Here is a 24,768-nt window from a genome sequence, read left to right as displayed (position 1 = left end):
ATTTCTGTGTGAGTAAACTTGAAAAGAGAGCTGTGGCCACCGGCCTCCTTCCCTTACTCCCCCTACTCATTCCCAGCCACCCTTCTGCTCTGGCCCCCAGAGTTCCATCCCTGAGGAGACAAAGGGTCAGCAGTACCATGCTGAAGTCAATTACATTTATCCTTGTGGTCCTTCCTTCTTTTCGGAGCTCTTCTCCCCTTTCTCCTTTCTTGGGATTCCTTCCTCAACCTCAACTTGGCGCCAATGTCATGGCTAATCTTTTGCATCACGTTATCAATAGGTCTCAGTTAAGGGGTTGACCTATAACAAGATATTCCTGAGATGGATCTGGAATCAGAGAACCTGGGTTCTGATCCCAGTTTCATTACTTAATGCATGGATGACCTTGGACCAATCATTTTTCTCGGGACCCCTAAGATCCCTTCCGGCTCCAAACCTATAATCCTATACAAATGCCTGCCTGACTGAAAGGAATAGAACTAGATTGGTGATATTTCACATACTGTACCGAGTAGCTGGGGAAAGATTTTGGGGCCCTGTTCAGCATCACTCAGATAATTTTGCAAAGGTGTCCATCTACTCTGCTTATTTATAAGGCTCTTTGCCTCAGCTTCCCTCATGCCCTGTTGTTCCCTCATAATCTTCCAATCGGTATTAGTTGACCTTTGAGGACTCAGAGAGAATCTAAGAGACAAGTTTAAGTGACCCCAGACCCTGTAGGAATTTATCCAATGTTCATTGAATTGAATACTGACAACCACACCCTCACCATGTTTCTTTTAAAGATTTCATATACTCCATCTAGAGAAGCAGAGGTGGAGGGCAGCAGAGACCTAGGTTCTCTGAACCTGACTTATTGGGTAAATCTTGGGCAAATGGGGAGAAGATTTTCTAATAGCAAGTCTGAGTTATGTGCAAACTGCCTCCTCTAAGAGGAAAGGACTAGAGAGAAACATAAGCACTCATTTTCTCACTGCCCTGGTCTTTATGTAAACCAGGATTTGGTGTGACAGAATTCTCATTTCCTAGAGGTTACTAGGCCTGGGGGCTCAGAGATGGGCATGAATCATGTGCCAGGATGTATGATGTTTCATGGAGGAAGCTACATTTCAGTGCTGTCACAGGATTGCGAGGAGTAGTTCAGAAATTAATTCCTGCCCCTGGCTCGCTCTTCTCTTGGCATGATCATCCCCTTTTCTCCTAGAGAAAATTGTTCCTGTTTTTAGAGATGGTAGAGGACAAGGGACATTCTTTCTGGATGACTCAGCTGTACTTGGGAAGTTATTGTGTTGCAGAGAAAAGAATTCTGGATTTGAAGTCAGGGATCTGGGTTCAAATACCAACTTTGATGCTCACTACCTGTGTGTGCTTGAATTCCTGGAACTCCTCTGGGCTTCAGTTTTCTTATCATTGTATTAGATGCCCCAGAGGTCCCTTTCTATTCTAAATTTATGATTCTATGGCATGGAGATCATGGAATCCCAGATTTGGCAGGGAACTTTGAGGTCATCTTAGCCAGCCTCTCGTCCTAAACAAAAATTATCTCTAGCACATTCCCAACAGGGGCTTGACCCCTTATCTAGGAATCAGGGCACCCCGATTCCAGTCCCAGCTTTGCCATTATTTGTTCTGTGTGGCCTTGAGTGGGTGGTACATTATAAAGGACAGTGATTCTAGAGACAGAAGACCTGTGTTCATATCCTGCCCTTGCTGCTTACTCCCTATCTGAGCTTGTGTGAATCATTTAATATCCACAGCCTCAGTTTTCCCCACTGTAAAATGATGGGCTTGGACTAGGTAGCCAATGATATTTCTTCTATCTCTTTATCTAGGAAGTATGGTAACACAATGATTCCAGAGAAATCAGGGTTCTAATTCTTCCTGATTTATGATATAAAGGAGTTAAGACTCCCTGATGTTGAAGGGCCACTGTGGCTCTCTTTCTGCAATTTAGTGGAAAAGAACAATGACTTCTATTTATCTTTCTGTCTGTCTGTCTGTCTATCTATCTATCTATCCATTAATTCATTTGTCTACTCATTCATTCATTCATTTGTCTACTCATTTATTTATTTAGTCATTCATTCATCCATCCATCCATCCATCCATCCATCCATCCATCCATCCATCCATCCATCCATCCATCCATCTATCCATCTATCTATCTATCTATCTATCTATCTATCTATCTATCTATCTATCTATCTATCTATCTATCTATCTATCTATCTATCTATCTATCTATCTATCCATTAATTCATTTGTCTACTCATTCATTCATTCATTCATTTGTCTACTCATTTATTTATTTATTTAGTCATTCATTCATTCATTTATCTATCCATCCATCCATCCATCCATCCATCCATCCATCCATCCATCCATCCATCCATCCATCCATCCATCTATCTATCTATCTATCTATCTATCTATCTATCTATCTATCTATCTATCTATGGGGCAATGAGGGTTAAGTGACTTGCCCAGGGTCACACAGCTAGTAAGTGTCAAGCGTCTGAGGCTGGATTTGGACTCAAGTACTCCTGAATCCAGGGCCGGTGCTTTATCCAGTGCGCCACCTAGCTGCCCCCCAGAACAATAACTTTTGGAGTGAAAATTTAGGAGGAATATGTGTACCACTTGTTAGCTATGTGCCTAAGTACCCTACCCTGTACAGTGAAGGGGTTGGACTAAACCACACTGTAGTGCCCCCTCCTGTAATTTGTGTTAAAGAGGAGAGAGGAGAAGGAGGCCAGATGGTCCTTGCCCTCACTGAGCTCCCAGTCTGGTTGGAGAGACAAGATTCATGCATAAGGAAAAGCTAAGGTTGCACACAGAGGACTAGGTGATCTCAGAGGTCCTGTCTAACCCTCTCAATCTATGATCCTTAACTGGGACTCCCAGTACCAAGGAATTCACTGGTTCACAAGAAAATCCAATTAGCAGATGGAAGAAAATGAAGGATTAAAGGAAGTAGGTGATCTCTGTCCAAGGTCACGTAGTCAGTTAGTGACAATGTTTGGGAGGAACTGAGGGAAGGAAATATCTGATGGTTAGAAAGTTCACTCTTTTACTGAGCTAAAAACCGTCTCAGTACAATTTCCACTCATTTGTCCTAGTTCTTCCTTCTGAGGCCAAGGAGAATGAATCTAACCCCTCTTCCACATGACAGCCCTTCAGATATTTTTATTTTTATTTGAAGGATTGCTGTAGTCTTCACCTGTCCCTATCTTTGGAGAGCTGAGGGTAATTAAGGGCTGTCTTGATGGGTTGGTTTTCTGGGCAGGAGACAGACTGTACTCATTAAAGCCATTCTTTCTCTTTCCTCTAACCTCATCTAACCCTCGTTTGCAGTTTTTTTTATGACTTCTCAAATTCTGCTTCATGTTGCAGTTATATATATGCACACATATACATTATATAAACACACACATAACATATATGTACATAAACATGTACATGTATACCTATAGAAATACATACACATGTACAAACATATATGTGTATATGAATGAATTCACATGTACCGAGGGCACTTATCTTCTCCATCACCTGAAGGAATGTATATCTCCAAGAGAGACACAACAGAAAATGGGGCTGGGGGCAAGATCTTTCAAGGTGATAAAATAAAAACTGTTTGGAAGGAGTTCAAAATGGGCACCTTAGAAGCTTGAATACCATGAGGAATACAGAGACTACAGAAGGAATAAATAAGGTAAAGGTCATGAATCAAAGAAGAAAAATCTAGAATGACAGAAATGGAAGGGAAATAATGAAGAGAAAGGAGGAAAATCTTTTTTGAAAAAAAAAAGATGCAGAAAATGAAATTTTAAAAATGTACAAGCAAAATAAGTTGAAGGGGAGAATAAGGGGGATGTTACTTGATTACTTAATTGAGAGAAAAAGGGGGAGAAACTAGATAAAAGGAATACACAAAAAGAAGTAGTAAATAAAACAAAAAAAGTAGGTAAAGGGGTGACAAATGGCCTGGGGTTTGAAGTGGGATGGGGGAAGAGAACTGGTGGAAATAGGGTTGCCTTAAAGTAGATTAATATAAAAGAACTGAGGAGATAAAATACTGTGTTTATGAAGTAAGAAGAAAAGATTATAATTGAAAAAATAATTAGAGACAAATGGAAGAAAATATAAAACTAATTTTCATAGCTTTAAGTGTAAATGGATTAAACAATCCAATAAGGTGAAAAAGAGTGACAGATTAGATAAAACAAAACCTCAAAATTTGTTGCTTACCAAAAAAATCCACCTAAATAACAAAGATCTACATAGTATAGAATGAATAACTTTCATGGCAGTTATGGTATACTAGAAAGAACATTGTATATGGAATCTAAAGAACTATGTTTAAATCCTGGCTTTGTCACTTTTGTGATCTTAGCAAGTCATTTAATCTTTCTAAGTTGGAATTTACTTTTTTGTAAGATGAAGGGGGTGAGTATTGGTCCCTTCCATCTGTAAAGCTATCATCCCATGGGGCAGTGACAAGAACAATGGGTTTGGAGTTGAAGGACCTAGTTTGAACCCTTGTTTGAGTCACAGCTCTGTAAATTACTAGAGGTATAACCATGGACAATTTCTTTCACTCTTTGAACTGGTTTTCTTCTCTATAAAATAAGGGGATAATACTCAATTATCTTGAAGCCACTTGGAATGGCATGGCTTTTCAATTTTAAATTCTATGATCTGATCTTTTGATCATCCTACCTCTTACCCTTGGATTAGCTTTTCTACTTTACCATTTCCAGTTTTAACTCCTTTATTCCTTCACTGACCTTCTAAATCTTGGTTACCCAGAGTCCTCTGCTGTGATAGTGAGTCATTCTCTACTGAGTTCCCAAAGCACAAGACTGACCGAGTCAAACCTTCCCTTCCCCTCCCCCACCCCGGTAAACTTTAGTGCCTCTCTATTACCTCTGGGAACAAATATAAACTCCTCTGTTTGGCATTTAAAGCCTTTAATAACCTGGCCACAAACTATATTTCCAGCCTTATTATACATTGTTCTTTTTCACATTGTTCAGCCAAACTGGCCCTCTAATGTTCCTCATACATCACACTTCACTTTTTGTCTTTGCCTTTTTGCTGACTGTCCCCCATTCAGAAAATTTACCCCCTCCTCATTTCTGACTTAGAAATCCCTAATTTCAGGACAGCTAGGTGATGCAGTGGATAAAGACCTGGCCCTGGATTAAGGAGGACCTGAGTTCAAATCCGACCTCAGACATTTGACACTTTACTAGCTGTGTGACCCTGGGGAAGTCATTTAACCCTCATTTTCCCACCCCCCCCAAAAAAAAGAAAAAAAAAGAAATCCCTAATTTCCTTCAAGACAGCTCAGACACCATCTTCTACACAAAGCCTTTTTTCCTTCTCCATACCCCCTTCCCAGTTGCTAGTGTCTCCTCCAAATAAGATTAACTTTGTTTTGCATTTACTTTTTATGGGTATGTTGTTACCTCATTTGAATGTAAGCTATTTGAGGACAGACATTATTTTACTTTTGTCTTTGTATCCTTAGTGCCTAGTACAGTTCTGGCACAGAGTGGGTGCTTACCAAATGCTTGTTGGTTGACAGATTGAGTCTCACTTTCTGTTGTTTTTTTTGGGGGGGCAGGGCAATGAGGGTTAAGTGACTTGCCCAGGGTCACACAGCTAGTAAGTGTCAAGTGTCTGAGGCTGGATTTGAACTCAGGTCCTCCTGAATCCAGAATGAAGGCATGAATAAGGAAACTTGCCTACGGTCACGCAGTTTGTGACAGGACCAGAGAAAGGGAAGGGAAGCTTCCTTGATTGCAACTCAGTGCTTTCTCTGTACTGATATATAGCCTTCTTTATTCCTTATTCTCTTGAAAGCCCTAGAGGAGGAGGAGGACCTCAGTTATATAGTCTTGTATCATTCTCTAACTGTTTTGTTTAAGTCCTGTCTTTCCCCTTGTTAGACCCAGAGCTCTAGAGAGGAACCACATTTTCTCCTGCCTTCCCCTCAGAGAAACTTAGCAAGAGGTGATGCCTTGAATGAATTAATGTAGGGTTGTAGGATCCTAAATGCAGATCTGGAAGGAACTTCAATGGACATCTAGTTTTCCCCCCATTTTCAGATGAGGAAACTGAGGCACAATGTGGTGAAGTCACTTCCCCATAGTCACATAGCTAGTAAGTGTCAAAAGTGGTATGGGGGGGGGCAGCTAGATGGTGCAGTTGATAAAGCACCAGCCCTGGAAGTGGTAAAGTAGAAAAGCTAATCCAAGGGTAAGAGGTAGGATGAGCTCAAATCTGGCCTCAGACACTTGACACTTACTAGCTGTGTGATCCTGGGCAAGTCACTTAACCCTCATTGCCCCACCAAAACAAACAAACAAATAAATAAATAAATTTTAAAAAGTGGCATTGGAACGCAGGTCCTTTTGACTCCAAGTTCAGCAAGCTATCCATTACATTACCACTGGCTCAATAATTGAGCACAGGAGATTGCCCCCTGAGTCTCTCAAGGTCTTCCACAAATCTACTGAGGCTCACGACCCAATAGCTCACACTCTACCTTTGGTCCCAAACTCTCTCTTGCTGATCCTCCCCAACTCTCCCCACAGGAGACTCACATGTGGCGACCATGTTGATCTTCCCTGGTCAAGACTCCCTCCTTTTCCATCAGCATCTGTCGGAAGGTCCCCACCTTCTGCCGGATCTCCTCTTCAGAATACCTGCAGCAGGCAGAGAGGGTGTAGAAGGAGTAAAGCAAGGCTGATATCGCTAGGGTCTTTGGCTTCTTTTGCCCCACAACAGATGGAAAACTGATGAGAGATATAATCAAAAAGGGACTGCTTATGATTGGATGCTCCTTTTATTGACTGAAGTAGGGTTTGAGGGCAGGACCTATTTATGCCATTCATGTTGCTGTGATACATTCCATCACTGAAATGCAAAGCTGATCATCTGGTTGTTAATTATACTTTTTGCCTGGTGAGGAGCTCACTACTTCATGAAGCATCCTGTTCTAGTGTTAGACAAGTCTGGAATGATAGGAACAGGAGGGAAGAGTTGAGGGGAGGAGGGTATATCATGGCTGGCAGCTAGGATCCAGTGTTAGTCCCACTTCTTTTCTTCCCTCTAAAATATAGTTAAATATCCAAGAATGAGGCAGACCTGAGTCCTGCCCCACCCCTTCTACCCCAGATCCTTTTTGGGTTCCAGATATCTGGGCTGAACAAGGGAGGAATTGACAGTAGAGAAGTTGAACATTCCTGAATGTGACTGAAATGGCACTCCATTGATTTGGGGATTGCCTGTTGCTTGGTATTTTCCATGTTAAACAGGGTATCCTACCAGCTTCAGATCATAGGGTCATAGATTTAGGGCAAAAGGGGACCTTAGAGGTTATATGATCCAACCCCTTCATTTTACAGAAAAGGAAACTGAGACCAAAGGAGGTTGTGACTTGACTAAAGTCACACATGTAGTAAATGATGGAGTCAGGATTTGAATTCAGGCTCTCTGACATAAAATTTAATGTTCCACTATCCATTCTGTTTCTGCAACTGAAAGGTACCAAAAGACAGTTTTGGTACCCAATGGAGAATGTATTTTTTTTTTTGGTGGGGCAATGAGGGTTAAGTGACTTGCCCAGGGTCACACAGCTAGTAAGCGTCAAGTGTCTGAGGTCAAATTGGAACTCAGGTCCTGCTGAATCCAGGGCCGGTGCTTTATCCACAGCGCCACCTAGCTGCCCCCATGGAGAATGTCGATGGAGAGTGGCTTCCTCTTCTGGCAGTAGACTGTACAAAGAGCCCTCAAATGGCACTGGAAGTTTGCCTCTCCCTGACCCGTTTTTAATCCCCTTCTTTCCATTCCCATCTCAATGGTCTCCCTTTCGGTGCAGGACAAAGTCAGACTTTCTCCCCATTTTTAGAAGGGTCACGGGGGCAGAGGACAGAAAAATATCAATATCTCACATTTCTATAGGACAAAAGCATGGGAAATGGAGGCAAGAGACTGTTCTCATTCTAGTACTGCTGTTTAGAAGCCAAGTGACTTTGGTTCAGTTATTTCCCTTCTTGGACTCACAGTTTTTACTTCAGTAAAATGAGAAGTTAGACATTGTGATCTCAGAGGCCCCTTTCATCTTGAAATAGTCTGAATTAGATGACTTCTAATGTCCCTTCCAACTACAAAATTCCTTGCCTCGGGGCAGCTAGGTGGCACAGTAGATAGAGCACCGGCCCTGGAGTCAGGAGTACCTGAGTTCAAATCTGGCCTCAGACGCTTAGCACTTACTAGCTGTGTGACCCTGGGCACTTAACCCCACTTGCCTCACTAAAAAAACATAAATAAATAAACAAAATTCCTTGCCTCTAAACTTTGTGGGATTGAAAGGATCACTCTACCTACTGAGAGCCAGAGAGATATAGCAGCTTACTGATGGTCACACAGCAAGAGAGCCAAGATTGAAACCCAGGTCTCTTGATTGTCCCTCCATCTGATGATCTTTCAACTGCTGAATCTGTAATCATGATAGACTGAGGGGCACCACCCTCTCCATAAAACCTTCCTTGCCTTCCCAGTTGTTATTGCTTCTCCTTCCTCAAATTACTTTGTATCTATTTCTCTGTGTATGCATTGCATCTCCCCGCTAGAAAATAAATTCCTTGAAGGCAAAGATTGGTTTCCTTTTTGTCTTTGACTTACCTGTGCCTAGCACAGTACCTGACACATGTTGAAGGCATAATATATCAAAACCCTGTTATTTGTACTGGGGGAAAAGACTGAACCTATCTAGGACTTTACAGATAGGTCTCAGGAAGTCACTTGAGGCTTCAGAGAGGATGGGATTTGCACAAGATCCCACAGGTAGTAAGAGCCAGAGGCAGATTTGCACTCATTTCTTGCTGATTCCAGACTTAACACTTAATTCACTTTTCCATACTGTCTTTTTTTCTTTTTTTCATACTGTCTTGCTTTAAGCAGATGTTGCTCTTCACATCATGTTAGAGAGTTAGTCACCCAGACGTCTGTATAAGGGTGGGGGGGGGGGCACATCATAGGCTTTGAGCTTTCTCATAGTCACATCAGGTTACCCGAGGGGAAAGTGTTTATAATCCAAATTACTGAGCTATCAAATAAATATTAAGGGCTGGGATATTATTTAATAGTATAAAATGAATATACTCTCCTGTAATTGTTATGAATATTAATCAAATATCTGACTACTAGAAAGAAATACTAATGGATTCAAGCTGAAATAAATGAATATGAATGACCAGGTGATATCAATGAAGAAAAATCTCTGAACCTGAAGAAAATATAAGAGGTATGTGTGAGTATGCATATGTGTTTTTAAAATTCATTTTGTTGATTTTTTTGTTATTTACAAAAATTTTCACTGAATTTGCCTTGTATGCCTGAGAACCCCCCTCCCATCTGTCTGTCTGTCTGTCTGTCTCTGTATCTGTCTCTCTCTGTGTTCTAAGTGGGGGAGGGGAAAGAAAAGAATGGATACCAAGGAGGATGATGGATGGTAGCTCAGAAGGATAGTTCTGGGAGAATAGGATCATAGATTTCGAGCTTCACTATTCTGGAAAGCAATTTGGGACTATGCATCAAAGGTCACTTAACTGTGCATACCTTTTGACCAGAGATACCACTCTTCAGCCCATAACCCAAAGAGATTAAAGAAAGAGAAAAAGGATCCATACGTACCAAAATACGTATGCAGTTAATTTCTGTGGTGGCAAAGAACTGGTGAACTGCTCATCAGTTAGAGAATTGCTGGACAGATTATAGGCTCTGAGTAGGTTGGAATATTATTGTGCCATAAAAAATGACAAAGGAGAAGCATTCAGAGAAACCTTGGAAGACTTATATGCAGAATAAAGTGAGCAGAACCAGAGAAATAATTTTATAATAACAATAACATTGGAAAAACTATCATCTTGGAAAGGTCAGAATTCTGATCCATGCAAAGGCCAATCATGTGTTCAGAGAAATGATGAGGAAGCCTGCTACCCACCTCCTCACAGGTGATGGATACAAGTGGCAGAATGAGATGTAGATTTTTGGATGTCGCAAATGTGTAGATTTACTCCAATTGTCTAATTTGTTACAAGAACTGTGTTTTTTTTTTATTTGGGGGAAAGGGACTAGGGATCATTTGGCTATAAAAAAGAAGAAAAGAAAGACAAGAGGGCCATTGAAACACCTTTAAAATACTCAGAAAGGAGCAGAAGGAAGGTCAATGGAAAGCAGAAACAGGCAGAACAACTTGGAAAGTAACACATGATAAAGAAAGGAACAGGTGGAATTTTATATATATATATATATATATATATACACATATCTATTTAAAAGCAAGCTGTATTTAATGTAGAATCATGGCTTCACATATAAGCTTTTTCTGACTTGTTTTGTATGTGAAAATGTTCTCTTTCTTTTTTGGTGTTCGTTAAATTCAGAATAAAATTTAAAAAAATAAATAGATTTAGAGTTGGAAATGATGTTAGAGTTCATTTAACCCAACTCCATCCCCCTTCCACCCCTTTTACAGATGGGAGGCACAGGAAGGTAAAGTTACTTGCCCAAAGTGAGGAGAAAGGAAACAAGCATTTATTAAATGCTTACTGTGTGCCTGGCATAGTGCTAAATGCTTTATAAATATTCTCATTCTATTCTCACAATAAATCTGTGAAGTAGGTGCTATTATGATCCCCATTTTACAGATAAGAAAACTGAGGCAGACAGAAGTGAAGCGATTTGCCTCCCAGCTAATATGAGTCTGGGGTCAGATTTGAACTCAGATCTTCCTGACGCCAAGCTCAAAGCTCTACCCATTGTGTCACCCAGCTGCTAAGTAGCAAGTGGCAGAGCCAGAATTTGAACTCAGGTCTTTCTACTCCTGATGCAGACATCTTTCTACCACACTAAAAGCCTCCTGAAGCATTTAACCACAAAGTACAGACCCAAGTGTTGTTGGCTTGGAGCCAGGTTCCCTTTTGGTTCCTATGGTGGTTGTGGGTGCTTCATTATGGTCAATTGCCTTCCCATGCAAACCTCTCACCCCTTTCCCAGTCCCATAGCACAGGAGTACCACCCCACAAAAGATGGGCATGCCTCATGAGGTCATGAGCTCCCATCAATTGGTTGTTTTAAGAGGAAGAGGGATCATTCAATCAGTCAACAAGCATTTATTGAATGCCTACCATGTGGCAGGCACCGAGCTAAACACTAATGATAGAAAGACAGAAATGTAATAGTCCCTCTTCTCAGAGACATTACATTCTAATCACAGGACAATACTATATGTATACAAGATACATACAAAGTAGATAGAGTCACCTTAGAGAAGAAGATACTAGCCGTTACATTCATTGGTCGCCAGAGGATCAGGAAAATCTTCCTATAGACAGCATTGCTTGAGCTGAGTTTTAAAGGAAAGTAGACATCCCAAGAAGCAGAGAAGAGGAGTAGGTGCCTTCCAGGCATGAGGCTCAGCCTGGGCAAGAACACTGAGATGGGAGATGGAGAGTCATGGGTGACAAATGGCAAGTAGGTCAGTGTAACTGGACCACAGAGTTTGTAAAGGGGAATAATGAATAAGAACATTTTAAATGAGGGAAAGGACCTGGTTGTGAAGAACTCTGAATGGAAAACCAGGGAGTTTAGTTTTGAACCTAAAGGTACAAGGTACTAGGGAGAAAATGGAGTTTATTGGTGAGCAGGGTGACATAGTCAGATCTATGCTTTAGGACAATGGAGAGATGAGGCAGGGAGACCAATTAGGAGGCCATTGCAAGGATCTGTGCATGAGGTGATGGGGCCTGTACTAGGGTAATGTCTGTGTCCAGTGGAGAGAAGGGAAATGTGAAATTAGAAACAAGATTTGGCATCTGATTGGGATGAAGCAGGTGACCAATTATCAAGCTTTCTCTGGAGGGTGTTTCCACCTGGCAGAGATGTTGAACTAAATGACTTCTAAGGCCTTTTCCAATTTGGGGATTCCATCATTCTCTGACCTGCCTGAGGAGGCTCTCTGACTTTGTTTCAGATAACAGTGCTTAAGAATCTCTCAAAAATGCCTTCTTGGCCAAGGAACAAGGAGTGAAGATGACAATTCAGAACTTCATCTCTGAGAAGGACCTGAAGTGGAATTCAGAATTTCAGACCACAAACTGCTCAAGCAAAGGGCTTACATGCCAGAGAGGCTTATGCCCTCAGTGGAGTTGTACTCCCCACAGGAAGGACAAAGCAGGAAATTAACTCCCTGGCCAAAGAATTGCAGAATTTCAATGTTGGAAGGAACCCCAACAGCCAACCCCACCACCTGAACAAGAGTCCTCACTAAAATCTACCTCCCAAAGTGGTCATCCAACCTTGAATACCTCCAATGAGGGGGAACTCACTATCTGTCAAGGTAACTCATTCCACTTTGAGATAGCGCTTATTTTTTAGAAGTATTTCCCTAGAGTCAAACCTAAATATGCCCATGTGCAATTTATACTAATTGTTCCCAAATTTGTCCTCTGAGGCCAAGTAGAATAAATAGAATCTCTTTATTTTCACTGTTGTCCAGTCATTCAGTTATGTCTGACTCTTCATGACCCCATGGACCACACTGTCCCTGGGATTTTCTTGGTAAAGATCCTGGAGTGATTTGCCATTTCCTTCTCCAGTAGATTAAGGTAAACAGAGGTTAAGTAACTTGCCCAGAGCCAAACAGTTAGTGAGCATCTGAGGCTGGATTTGAACTCTTGTCTTTCTGACTCCAGGCCCAGTCCTCTATCCACTGAGCCATCTAGTTGCCTCCCCCCTTTATTTTCACACAATAGTTATCTATTGAAAGATGGCTATTATGCTCCTTCCTTCCAAGTCTTTTTTTTCTCCAGGAGAACCATTCCTTCACCTGACCCTTATATGACATGCTCTTAGGGCTCTTCACCACCCTGGATGCCCTGCAGCTTATCAAATATCCTCACTAAGATGAGGTGCCCTAAATTGAGTGCAAGAATCCAGATGTGGTTGGATCAGAGCAGAGTACAATGGAATTATCATCCTCTTAGTCCCATGGTCCATGGCTATTTGGGTGCACTTATTAAGTCTGTGGTCTACTCTTCCCTCCAGATCTGGTCCCAATGAAGAAAATGTTCCTCCTTCCCTTCTTTGCAGAGGTGTGTGGGTGTGGGTGTGTGGGTGTGTGGGTGTGTGGGTGTGGGATATGGGTGTGGAACACTGCATACACTGTCAGACTCAGTTGATGTGTTGATTAGTTTTGCTAAACTTAAAAAAATTCTCGGGGCAGCTAGATGGCACAGTGGATAGAGCACCGGTCCTGGAGTCAGGAGTACCTGAGTTCAAACCTGGCCTCAGACACTTAACACTTACTAGCTGTGTGACCCTGGGCAAGTCACTTAACCCCAATTGCCTCACTAAAAAAACACCAAAAAACAAAAATAATTCTCCTTTGTTCTTTTTTATTCTTTGTTATAAGGGATGGCTCTACCAGGAGAGGAGGGAGAAGGAATATATTTAGAGATGAAAGTAATATAAAAACAAAAGACATGAATGAAAAACTTTAAACCCCATATTTTTTCAGACCAACTGTTTACTAGCCAAGTCTTCCTTACCTTGTTCTTGTGAATTTGATTTTTAAAAGACTTAAGTGTAAGCCTTTACCCATAATAAATTTATCTTCTTTTATTTGGCTCCATGTTCTAGCATATCAAGATCTTTTTTGAATCATAATTCTGTCATCTGTTGCTATCTATGGGCTTTCCATCCTAAGGATAGACCTTCTTTCTCTCATCTGTAGGCACCTAAGTTACCTTAAGGACCATCCCCAATCACACTGGGGAGTGATGATGCATGGAGGTTTCATGGAAATGATTAAAGGTGAAGGACATGGGTACTATTCATTGGGCAAACTACTCCCCATCTCTGGGGACCATTTCCTCTACTGTAAAATGAAGGAGTTTAATTGGATGGTTGCTAAGCTCCTTTCCAAACTTCAAATACCAAGATCCTATAATTCTATGACCTTGTCCCTGATCAGGACATCTCTCTCATGTTCCCAGAATGGAGTCCCAGGGCTGTTAGTTTGGGCAAGCAGATGGGGTAGGGAGGACATGGTAGAAGCCAGTTGAAGACATCTCCCACAAGCCTCCTCAGAAGCATTACTCAGCCATTAATGAAGGTTCACAGGTATGCCTGACTTCTGGGACCTATCTCAGTACCCACTTAGTCCTCAGTGGATCAATAAACTTTAAATGGATGCTGAACAGCTGAGGAGAAGGGTCTCTAGAGGATAGCCCAGATCCTGGACACTGACTCTCTCTCCTCTCCCCTCCCTGCCCTAACCAAGGGTTTGTAGAAGGAGCAACTGCTCAGGAGTTGGATAGAAGAGTTGAATTAGGGCAAGGCCTTTCCCCACTTTCTCTTCATAAACTTATTCTATCTAATGTCAACTCTCACCACTATGCCAATGACTTCCAAACCTGCCTTTCTTTGGATAGCCAGTCCCACCTCTTTGGTTACCTACAGAGTCTATCCATCTGGATGATCTAGTAGCATATGAAACTCAAAAGATCTGAAACAACTCATCATCTCCACCCAACTCCACCTAGATGAACTCACTCACCCCTACTTCTTCTTTTTTTTTTTTTAGTGAGGCAATTGGGGTTAAGTGACTTGCCCAGGGTCACACAGCTAGTAAGTGTTAAGTGTCTGAGGTCGGATTTGAACTCAGGTCCTCCTGACCCCAGGGCCGGTGCTCTATCCATTGCACCATCTAGCTGCCCCCACCCCTACTTCAAATGAATCTATTTCTATTGAGGCCACTAATATTCTCTCAGACATCCAGATTTGGAACCTTGGAGCCATCCTCAAATCCTCTTCTTCTATTCTCCAGATCAAATTAGTTGCTAATTCCCATCAATTCTCCCATCTCCCTTCTTCTCTTTTGTAGCCATTACCCTAGTTCAGTCTCTTATCACCTGTCATCTAGGCTATTACAATAACCTCCTAACTGGTCTCTCTGCCTCCAGCCTCTCCCCTCCTGAACAAACTGAAAAATAATTTTGATACCTTGAATGTGATATATAATTTCACTGATGTGGATTTTCCATCTACCAACCCATATTGCAGCCCTCTCCATGCTTTCTTATCTCCTATATAATTTCTGTCCATGTTTTCTCACAAATTTGTCATAGGGGAACTATCCAAGGTGCTAGAGAAAATTTATTTTAGAGTCTCTGGAGTATCACTGTTTCGTGGCCATCTGACTGTGGAGTCAAGGGACCTGTCTTCTGACACTGTGTGATCCTGAGCAAATCACTTAACCTCTCTGGGCCTCAGGTTCCACCTTTTGCTCTGAGAACTGTAACCAAATCAACCCTGTCATTGTAAAGGACAAAGCAACTAAGCCTCTCCCTCCCGACTTGTTCCACTTTCTAGACCAAAATTCCTCTCCCTCACCTCCACTCCCCTATAAATGTTGTCTTCCCATTATAATGCCAGCTCCTTAAGGATGGACTTTCTTGATTTTGTATTTATATCCCTAGCACTTAGCAGAATGCTTGGCGCAAGCACTTAATAAATACTATTCATTGATTCATTAATTGATTCATTGATTCCTTCTGCAGGGGATGAGAGAGCCTCCGAAACTCCTTCCAGCTATCAATCATGAGCCCATGGTCCTATGATCTGCTGATCATACATAAAATCTATTTATTACCAGATTCATCTCTAAAACATTAGAGTCATCACATCTGCCCCTTGCTCAAGAAGTTTTCATTTACACTCTATTGCCTACAGGGTGAAATGCAAAGACTTAAGTCTGAAGTTCAAAGTCTTCCACAATTTAGCCCCATCTTTGCCTCTCACCACCCACTCAAACCCAGCTGTTTGCTTTTCTAAGCTAAGCTGGACTCTTCACAGTCCCTTGTGCACACTTTCATTCCATTCTATCCAACAAACATGTATTAAGTACTATCTGTGTATAAGGCATAGTGGTTATTAGAGATAAAATACAGGTCTGACATTCAGCTAGCTGTCATGAAGCTTATACTCCAATTGGCATAGAGACAAGAGAGACACACAAATAGCCATGAGCCAAAGGAAACTGAGATCAATGCAGAGAAGACAGGCAGATTGGGGTGGTGGTGGAGGAGAGACCTCTTTAATTGGGGGAAGGAGGCAAGGTGAATCAAGGAAAGATTTATGGTGCCTGGGCTGAGCCTTGTAGAGAGGATGTTTAATTAGTGGAGATTCCAATGGACAGGAGTTCATTTCAGGCATGGGAGAAGATACAGGCAACAAAAAACAGAAGGGAAAGAACAGGACAAAGACAGGAAACAGTGAAGCATCTATCTGATGGGACATATAGTATGTGAAGGGGAGTAGCATGAAATCAGAATAGAAAGACTGACTCAAAGAAAATTGTGAAGAAATAGCCTTGGGTGTGATTACCACCTCTGTACCTTAACTGAAGTTGTTCCCCCATCTGTAATGTTCAGGGCCTCTTGTCCTGATTGTCTAAATCCCATCCATCCCTGAAGGCTCAGCTGGGGATTAAGGCTCAGTGTCAGGAGTGGGGATAGGTTTCAATGCTAGAAATGAACAGTCAGCAGTGAGAATGGGAGTTTATTGCTAGAGACAGGGCTTGGTGACAGGGACAAGAGTTCAGCACCAGGGATAAGGGTGCATTTTTTTGTGATTAGGAGCTCCATGTAAGAGATGGTGCCTCTCTATTGCATTTGGGGGCTGAGGGTCTGAAATGGAGGTTCAGGGTCACAGTTGCATAGGTGACAGACTCAATGCTAGGGATGGGGTCTCTGCTTCAAGTATTGGAGCTCATTGTTGGGATAAGGGCTCAATCCAGTGGCAGAGATGGGGATACAGAGTTGTGAACTAAGGGTCAGGGTAGGGGCCTCAGTATGTGTAATGGGGGCTTAGTGTCAGTAAGAAGACTTAAAGTTGGGTATATGTGCTCAGTACTTTTCCCATTCTTGGAAAAGATTTTCTGTTGTTTTGTCAAATCGTTTCCACATACAATATTGCAAATTGTTTCTCCTAACTATGGAGATAATGGCTTTTAATTGAGGCACCTGTAGACCCACCACTCCCTCTTCGGGGACCACAACCCACAGTTTTGCCACATGAAACAGGATTTTCTTTTTTTGCACATCAATAGCTCATCAGCTCTTTCAAATATGTTTGTATTGCCTACTAATAATTTGCTTTCTCTGTGTCTCCCCGTCTGTTTCTTTCCATCTCCTCCTCTCTCACTTGGAGTTAAGAAAACATCATTTCTTAGGATGAGCCTAATGGATTCCTTAGCATTCTTTTTCTGGGTTCTAGTACCTACAACTGAACTCTAATTCCTTGAATCGAGTCCTTATTTCTGGAACTAAGTTCCCATGCTCCAGATGAAGCTTCCACTCTTAGAATCTTCCACATCTCTAGTTATTAACACATACATACAATTCTCACCCCTTCCCTGGGGCTTTGATCCTAAGAGGTGTGACTCTCCCCTCTCCCCAACAGCTATCTTGGGGAATGAGATGACCTTTGAGTGACTTCCATGAAGACACGTCACCTCCTGTTTTATCTTTTCCAGGAATTTCCTTGCAGAGGCAACAGGAGAGGATTGGAAAGAAAGAAAGCTGAGCATCAATTACCTCTACTTCCTTTGCCCTGCAGCTGAGTGACCTCCCTTGGGGAAGGAAACTGGAGCAGGGAATCCAGCTTCAACCCTTTCCTAGGAGGAGCTGCTAGCTGAAGGATTCACAAATATATCCTTTCCCTCCCCCCACAAGGAGAACACCAGTGGTTCTCTCCTTCATCTTCTTGTCTCCAGAAATTGAGCATGGTTGGGGCACCTCACTGAGCACAAAGAACCAGAATGATATTTGGGACAAAATGAGTGATTTGAGGCAAGCCATTTATGCACTGGGGACCTCAGTTTCCTCATCTGTCCAAAAGGGAAAATAATTCCCACTCTCTTATTGGATTGAAGCAAATAGCCAATGGGAGAATTGTGGAAAATTTTTGGAAATCTAGCACAATAAGAGAGACAGAACAAATAAAAAGGTGGCCTAGGAGTCAGCAAGTCCTGATTTTGACATACATAAGTTTTGTAACCCTGGATACTAAGTCACTCCATTTTTCAATGCTCCAGGAAATTTTCTAAGACTATAAGGGGAGGAGCAGCTAGGTGACACAGTGGATAAAGCACTGACTCTGGATTCAGGAAGACCTGAGCTCAAATTTGACCTCAGACACCTGACACTAGCTGTGTGACCCTGGGCAAGTCATTTAACCCTCATTGCCCCACCAAAAAAAAGACTATAAGGGGCAGAGCAGGTGCCTATCTGTGGTGATATAGCATGTTTACTCATGAGTAATTCCCCATACTAATGAAATCACAGGTCTGATTTTTTAAAAAATCTCTCTTGTAAAACAAAAGTGAGATATAATGCCTCTGATTTTATTGTTGATCTAGCCAGCCCAGTGAGAACTAACCCAACCTCTAGGGCTACTTGGAGCCGGTGGAATTCCTCAATCTTTGTAGGTACCATATCAAATACTTCAGTTATAACTGTCTTTTTTGACAGACTAAGGAGAGATGGGAGAAGAGGGATTGTGTCTTCCTCACCAGACCAGGGGTTCCATGAGGGTAGGGATTGTATCTCACCATTCCTTCTTCGAAGGTAGGGATTGTATCCCCCCCCATCATATTAAGGGCTTTCTGAGACTATCTTCCCCATCCTCTTCAGTCCAGGGCTGTGCCCAGAGGAGGAGCCCACTTGGGTGACTTTGGGGAGGTCACTTAACTTCCCTGGGCCTCAGTTTCCTCAGTTGTAAAATGAGGGGGTTGGACTAGATAACCTCTCAGATTCTTTCCAGCCCTAGATCTAGGATTTTATGCTCTTATGACTGACTGTTGAATGAAGAGTTGCCACTCCTTGGGCATAGGACATAAACATCCATCCTATAGCAGGGCTGAACTGAGTGGAAAGAGTCCTGCACTGAGAGACAGGAAATCTGGGTTTAAATCTTGACTCTTACATTTGCCACATGGGTGACTTATGGTCAGGTCCTGAGCTTCATTTTCCTGGTCTATACTAACACTCCCTCCTTCACAGAGACATGAGGAATGAGTTTGGTTTAGGGTTTCCTAAAGAGACACAGCTGTGGGAGGTGTATGACTAGAGGGATCCTCAGATCCTTAAGGGACAAAAACCCCTGCAAATTTATCTAGTGATTCAAGGTTGACAAAGCACATTGTTTACAATAGCTCTTTGATTATACCAATACCTATTCCCATTTTATAGACAAGAAAACTGAGGCTCAGGAGGTGAAATGACTCGCCCATGACATCTTCTTTTAAGATCCACCAAATAGCAGGTGTCTGAGCCAGGATTTGAACCTGGGTCTCCTGACTCTAAGTCCTGTGGGGTTTTTTTTATGCTATGATACTCATAGGCTTTGAATCTCCTACTATTATCTGCTCTTCAGGGGGATGGGAGTACAGTTACCAGCATCCATCAACAGAGTCTAGAACTAGATGAGGAAGGAAGCTCAACAGCCATATAGTTCAATGCCCTCATTTTACAGATGAGGAAACTGAGGCTGAGAGTGTTTACGTGTTGTGTCCAAAAGCACACAAGTTATATGCACCAGAGGCCACATCTGAGTCTGGTCATCAGGCTCCAGATCTAGTGCTCTTTCCTCTTGTAATATGGCTTCTCAGGACTCCAACATCTGATCTACATTCCCAAAGCCCTTAGGCCCAGAGCTGGCCCCCACGGCATTTATCCCAATGCCATGGTCGCTTCAGCCAGCCCAGTCTTTTACCAGTCTAGGGATCTGGCTAGCCACAGGGTGCCTTTACAATGGATTTGCCATCAGCCCAGTTGGTATTTCTGCATTACCCAGATTGCCAGCTGCATCAGGCAAGCATGCTTGTCAGGGAAGGGACCGGGCCCACCAGCCAGGAATTTCATTGCTTCAAAACTGCTCTGCCATCTGGGATGCAGGGAAATGTAGACTGGCACAGGGATCCACAGAAATATTACAGAGGCATTGTTGCTGTTGCTTCTTCATCATCAAAGAGGACCAAAGACATCCTTAGGGTGATGGATGTGCATGAATTGGATTTTGGTGAGGTATTGTGGTAGAGCGGGAAAAGAACCCTGCCTCTACACCAAATCCCACCTGCTACTTCCTACTGGGAAGCGAGGTAGTGCAACAGAAAGAGTACTGGGCTTGAAGTCAAGAAGACCTGACTTAAAATTTGACCCTCAGACACTTACTAGCTGTGTGACCCTGAGCAAGTCACTTAACCTTTGCTCGTTTCACTTTTCTCATTTGTAAAAAGGGGATAATAATAGCACCTAACTCCCAGGATTTTTGTGAGGATCAAATGAGATAATAATCATAAAGCACTTAGCACAGTGCCTGGCACATTGTAGGTATCCTATAAATATTAGCTGTTGTTATCCTCATCACCTTAGAGTGTTGCCTGTAACAGATATCAGAATCCTGGCCCCTTCTGGCCTGCAAAATTCTGGAGTGCTGCTGAGACCAGATTAAAATGTAATTGGGAAATATTGAACAAAATCAATACAAACAGAATACAACAAAGGCAATGTTAATTTGTGGTTTTCTATGTCAATATGGAGGTTGCATGGATCTGTTTCAATTGGAGTTTGATGCCACTGGACTAGAATGCTGAGAAGTTAAGGGATTTGTCCAGGACCAACCAGCCAGGGTAGTGGCAGGACTTGAACAGGGTCTTCCTGACTCTGAGACCAGATAGCTATCCAATATGCAAGCATTGTATAAATGATTGGTGGGCTTATTATTATTATTATTGTGGGGCAATGAGGGTTAAGTGACTTGCCCAGGATCACACAGCTAGTAAGTGTCAAGTGTCTGAGGCCAGATTTGAACTCAGGTCCTCCTGAATCCAGGGCCAGTGCTTTATCCACTGTATCACCTAGCTGCTCCTGGTGGGCTGACCCCAAGTTCTCAGTAGGGTTGTTTGGGTTACCCATCCATCCACTTGTCTGGACTCACTCACCCTTGTTCCTCCATCATCTCCTGCAATTCCATACACTTGAGTTCCACACGTCGCTTTCTCTCATGGTCCAGGATCTCCCGGTGGGCTTTCTTCACCAGGCTCGGCTCCACAACTCGAAGCTCCTCCTCTGGTCTGTGCCAGGCTCCTGAGGCACCAGGTTGGGGGAAGCCATTGGCGGCATCTGGTGGAGATGGAATGCTGGCTCCATTGTTGAAAGTGGAGGACATGGCTGCCTGCACTGACCTGCTGGCTGCAGTCTCTGCAGAATGGACAGAAGAGGAGAAGGAGATATTCAGCTCCAAACTCATTTCTGATCTACCATTCTTTTTTGTGCAGGGCAATGAGGGTTAAGTGACTTGCCCAGGGTCACACAACTAATAAGTGTCAAGTGTCTGAAGATGGATTTGAACTCAGGTCCTCCTGAATCTAGGGGCGGTGCTTTATCCACTGCACCACCCAGCTGCCCCTGATCTACCATTCTTAATCAACACCCACTTGGCAAAGCTCTGTTCCTTAACCACTCTGCTCAATGAACACTGATGACTTAATGGGAGAGACACTGTTCACATCAGTTTCTGGGCACAAGAGAAAGGAAAAGAGGCAGCCAGAGGGGAGAGAACTCCTACAGAGGTCAGAGATGAGCAGTTAGAGAGGTGGTAGGGTGGAGGTGCTATACAGTATGCCTGCAATGTCAGGAAAGAGAAAAGTGCTCAGGGGAAACAGACCCCTCTTCCTTCTTGGAGCAAGTTGGTGTTGAAGTGGTCCATAGTCTGGGGGAAAGCCCGCATCCCTAAGTCATTTTTGCCTCTCTCAAGTTAACTACTCCCAACTCCAGGGTTTATCTTTCCATCCTTGGTGTGAGGGAGGAGTGTGTGGATTTTATAATGTTTTGGATTGAACAAGAGGGGGCTCTCAAGAAATTTAACCAGAAAGTCCCCCTGTAATTCTACTGAAATTTCATTATCTCAAGAAGGCCTTAAGAATTGATGGCTGATGGGAAGCCCACTATTGTGGGATCACCTCTAGACTGGAGATCTCCAAACCTGAGATTTGGTACTGGCTCTGCCACTTAGTAACTATGTGACCCTGGACAAGTCAATTTTCTCTTTGGATCTCAGTTTCCTCTTGTTTGAGAGGTTGATGATCTGGAGGGTCCCCTCCTAGTTCTTCAATTCATAGGTTTAGGGCTGGAAGGCACCTCAGAGGTTAGCTAGTCAAACCATCTATATTTTTTTGGTGAGGCAATTGGGGTTAAGTGACTTGCCCAAGGTCACACAGCTAGTTAAGTGTCAAGTGTCTGAGGCTGGATTTGAACTCAGGTCCTCCTGAATCCAAGACCAGTGCTTTATCCACTGTGCCACCTAGCTGCCCCCAAACCATCTATTTTACAAATAAAACTAAGGCTCTAAGAGGGCCTGTGGTCACAAAGATAGTAAATTGTGGAACCTGGATTCTAGCAAAGGTCCTATGACTTCAGATTCAACGTTCTTTCCACTGTACCACAGACATTCTATGACCTATGAATTGTAAACTCATGGAAGTATTCGAAATGCTGGCAATCTAAGAACTAGAACAAGTCTCTCCCCATCCTACCCTATCCTTTTGCACTCAGTCCATACCTGTGTCCACACTAGCTGTGGGCTCACTTTCAGCAATGAAACTGTTCAGAGCTTCTGCTCTTTGGGTCTTCACATGGCCAGCTCTTTATGGATTTAAAGCTGGAAGGGACCATCAAGCTCAATTGGCTCAACCCTCTCATTTGTCAGGTGGGAAGACTGAGGCCCAGAAAAATTGTGTCATTTGCCCTGGGTTACACAAGGTAGTAAGTGCAAGAACTGAGATTTGAACTCAGAACTTCCGACTCTACATTCACCTTTGTTAGCTACAATCCCCAAGTGAAAATGTCTCCAGCAGCTCAAAATTATAGGGGGCCTTAGGGATCAAACCGAACCTCCCAAGACAGCTAATTGTATGAAATAAATTCTACAAAATGTAAGGAAGTGTGAGAGTGTGGAGTCTTAGGTATGCTTTATTCAGCCCCCATGGGTTGCGCCATAGGAATAGGATGGGCTGACATGTATGACTGCCTGGAGGCAGGGGAATGGGTTGAATGACCTCTCCAGTTCCATTCAGCTTTCTAATTTTATGATTCCATGCCAGCTCCATCCCTGTCTCTTCCCTTCTACACCACCAGCCCTACAAAATACACAAAAGATTGGGACCCCCACCCCACCCCTAGCTAGCAGTTCAGTCATAGAATCACAGCCTCTGAGAGCTGAAGTTCCTCAAAGGATGTGTACTCCCACATGTACCTAAATAGAAATCCCTTCCATAACATTTCCAATGAGAATTCATCTTTCCTCACCTTGCAGATAGTGATGGGGAACTCATTTTGTCCTGAAGTAGCCCATTCTGTATTGGGATAACTGTAGTTCTCAGAGGAATTTTCCTCCTGTTGGATCTAAATCTGCCTTCCCATGGCTCCTTCCACCATGCCCAAAATGATCCTTGCTCTGTCCATGGGCCAAGAACAAGTCTAACCCTTTTTTAAAATATGATACCCCTTCAAGTGTCTGAGAATAGCTATCTTGTTATCCCCAAAGCCTTCTAGAATTTCTTTGGGTTAAACCTCCTCTGTTCCTTCAACTAATCTTCATATAACAAAGGAAAACAGTACAGTCAAAAGATCATCACCTAGAAAGAGCGATGAACTTCAAGTCCCAGGACCCAAGTTCAAATCCCAGCTCTGCCAGTTATGACCTATATGATCTAAGACACTAGGTCACTTAATATCTCTGGGCTTCATTTTGCATCTGCAAAATGACTTCTGAGGTCCTTTCTAGTGCTAGATCTAAGCTCCTTTATTCCTTTACTCATTTATTAATCAACAATCCCTCACGCCACTTCCTCCTACTGGCCAGTCTACTGGTGAGTGGTTTCTCCATATATAAGTGGATGTGTCCTCAAAAAGTAGTTATTTTCCTTCCAGGACTGTTCTTGAAGCCTTTACAGCCTGGTAGAACTTTTAGAATAGGTGCTTTGCTGTTATAGTCTTCCATGATGAGACACTGGAGAATTATCCTTATCAAACAAAAAGCCTTAAAGAATTGAAATGGATCTAAACTCTTATAACCTGATTCCTATCTCTCACTATCCTGGTCACTTTCTCTTGGACATACTCCAGCCTGTCAGTTACCTGCCTCAACTGTATCCTCCAACACTGAACATAATATTACAAATGAGAAACTTCCACGGTTCTTGGGTAAAATGCAGACTCCTCAGCATGGCAGTTGGATCTCTTCACAGTCAGGCTTCAGCCTGCTTTTCCTGTTTATTGCACATTACTCCCCTTTAAGGACCTGTCAAATTGTCCTGCTCACCAATCCCTGAAATTGACAATTCATATTCTACCTCCGTGACTTTGCGCATACTGTCTCTTACGCTTACAATGCTTTCTTTCCTCAGCTCAGCCTCTTCCTTCAAGGCTCCATTCTTGTACCACATCCTATAGGAAGCCTTTTCTAGTCATCTTAGATGTTAGAGTTCTCTCTTTTCCTCAAGTTACCATGTGTGTATACATATGCACATGTATATATATATATATATATATATATATACACACACACACACACACACACATATACATGTATACATATATAATATCTCCCAAGAAGAATATAAACTCC

The 24,768-nt window shown here is 42.6% G+C and overlaps 1 protein-coding gene across 3 annotated transcripts in view; it reads right to left on the bottom strand.

Annotated features, from left to right (window-relative positions):
* Positions 1-24,768, bottom strand: part of SRRM3 (serine/arginine repetitive matrix 3) — a 111,910-nt gene that overhangs the window by 41,831 nt on the left and 45,311 nt on the right. For all 3 annotated transcript variants that reach the window (XM_044004412.1, XM_044004413.1, XM_044004414.1), the window contains exons 2-3: positions 21,083-21,341; positions 6,615-6,716 (exon numbers count right to left, since the gene is read on the bottom strand). In XM_044004412.1, coding sequence (XP_043860347.1) covers positions 6,615-6,716; positions 21,083-21,309 — 329 coding nt within the window. In that variant the 5' untranslated portion in view covers positions 21,310-21,341. The remainder of the gene's footprint in view (positions 1-6,614; positions 6,717-21,082; positions 21,342-24,768) is intronic.

The sequence above is a fragment of the Dromiciops gliroides genome, chromosome 4, assembly GCF_019393635.1.
Source record: "Dromiciops gliroides isolate mDroGli1 chromosome 4, mDroGli1.pri, whole genome shotgun sequence".
NCBI lineage: Eukaryota > Metazoa > Chordata > Mammalia > Microbiotheria > Microbiotheriidae > Dromiciops > Dromiciops gliroides.
Note: the sequence above shows the minus strand (reverse complement) of the source record. Positions and strands in the feature narration are given on the sequence as shown.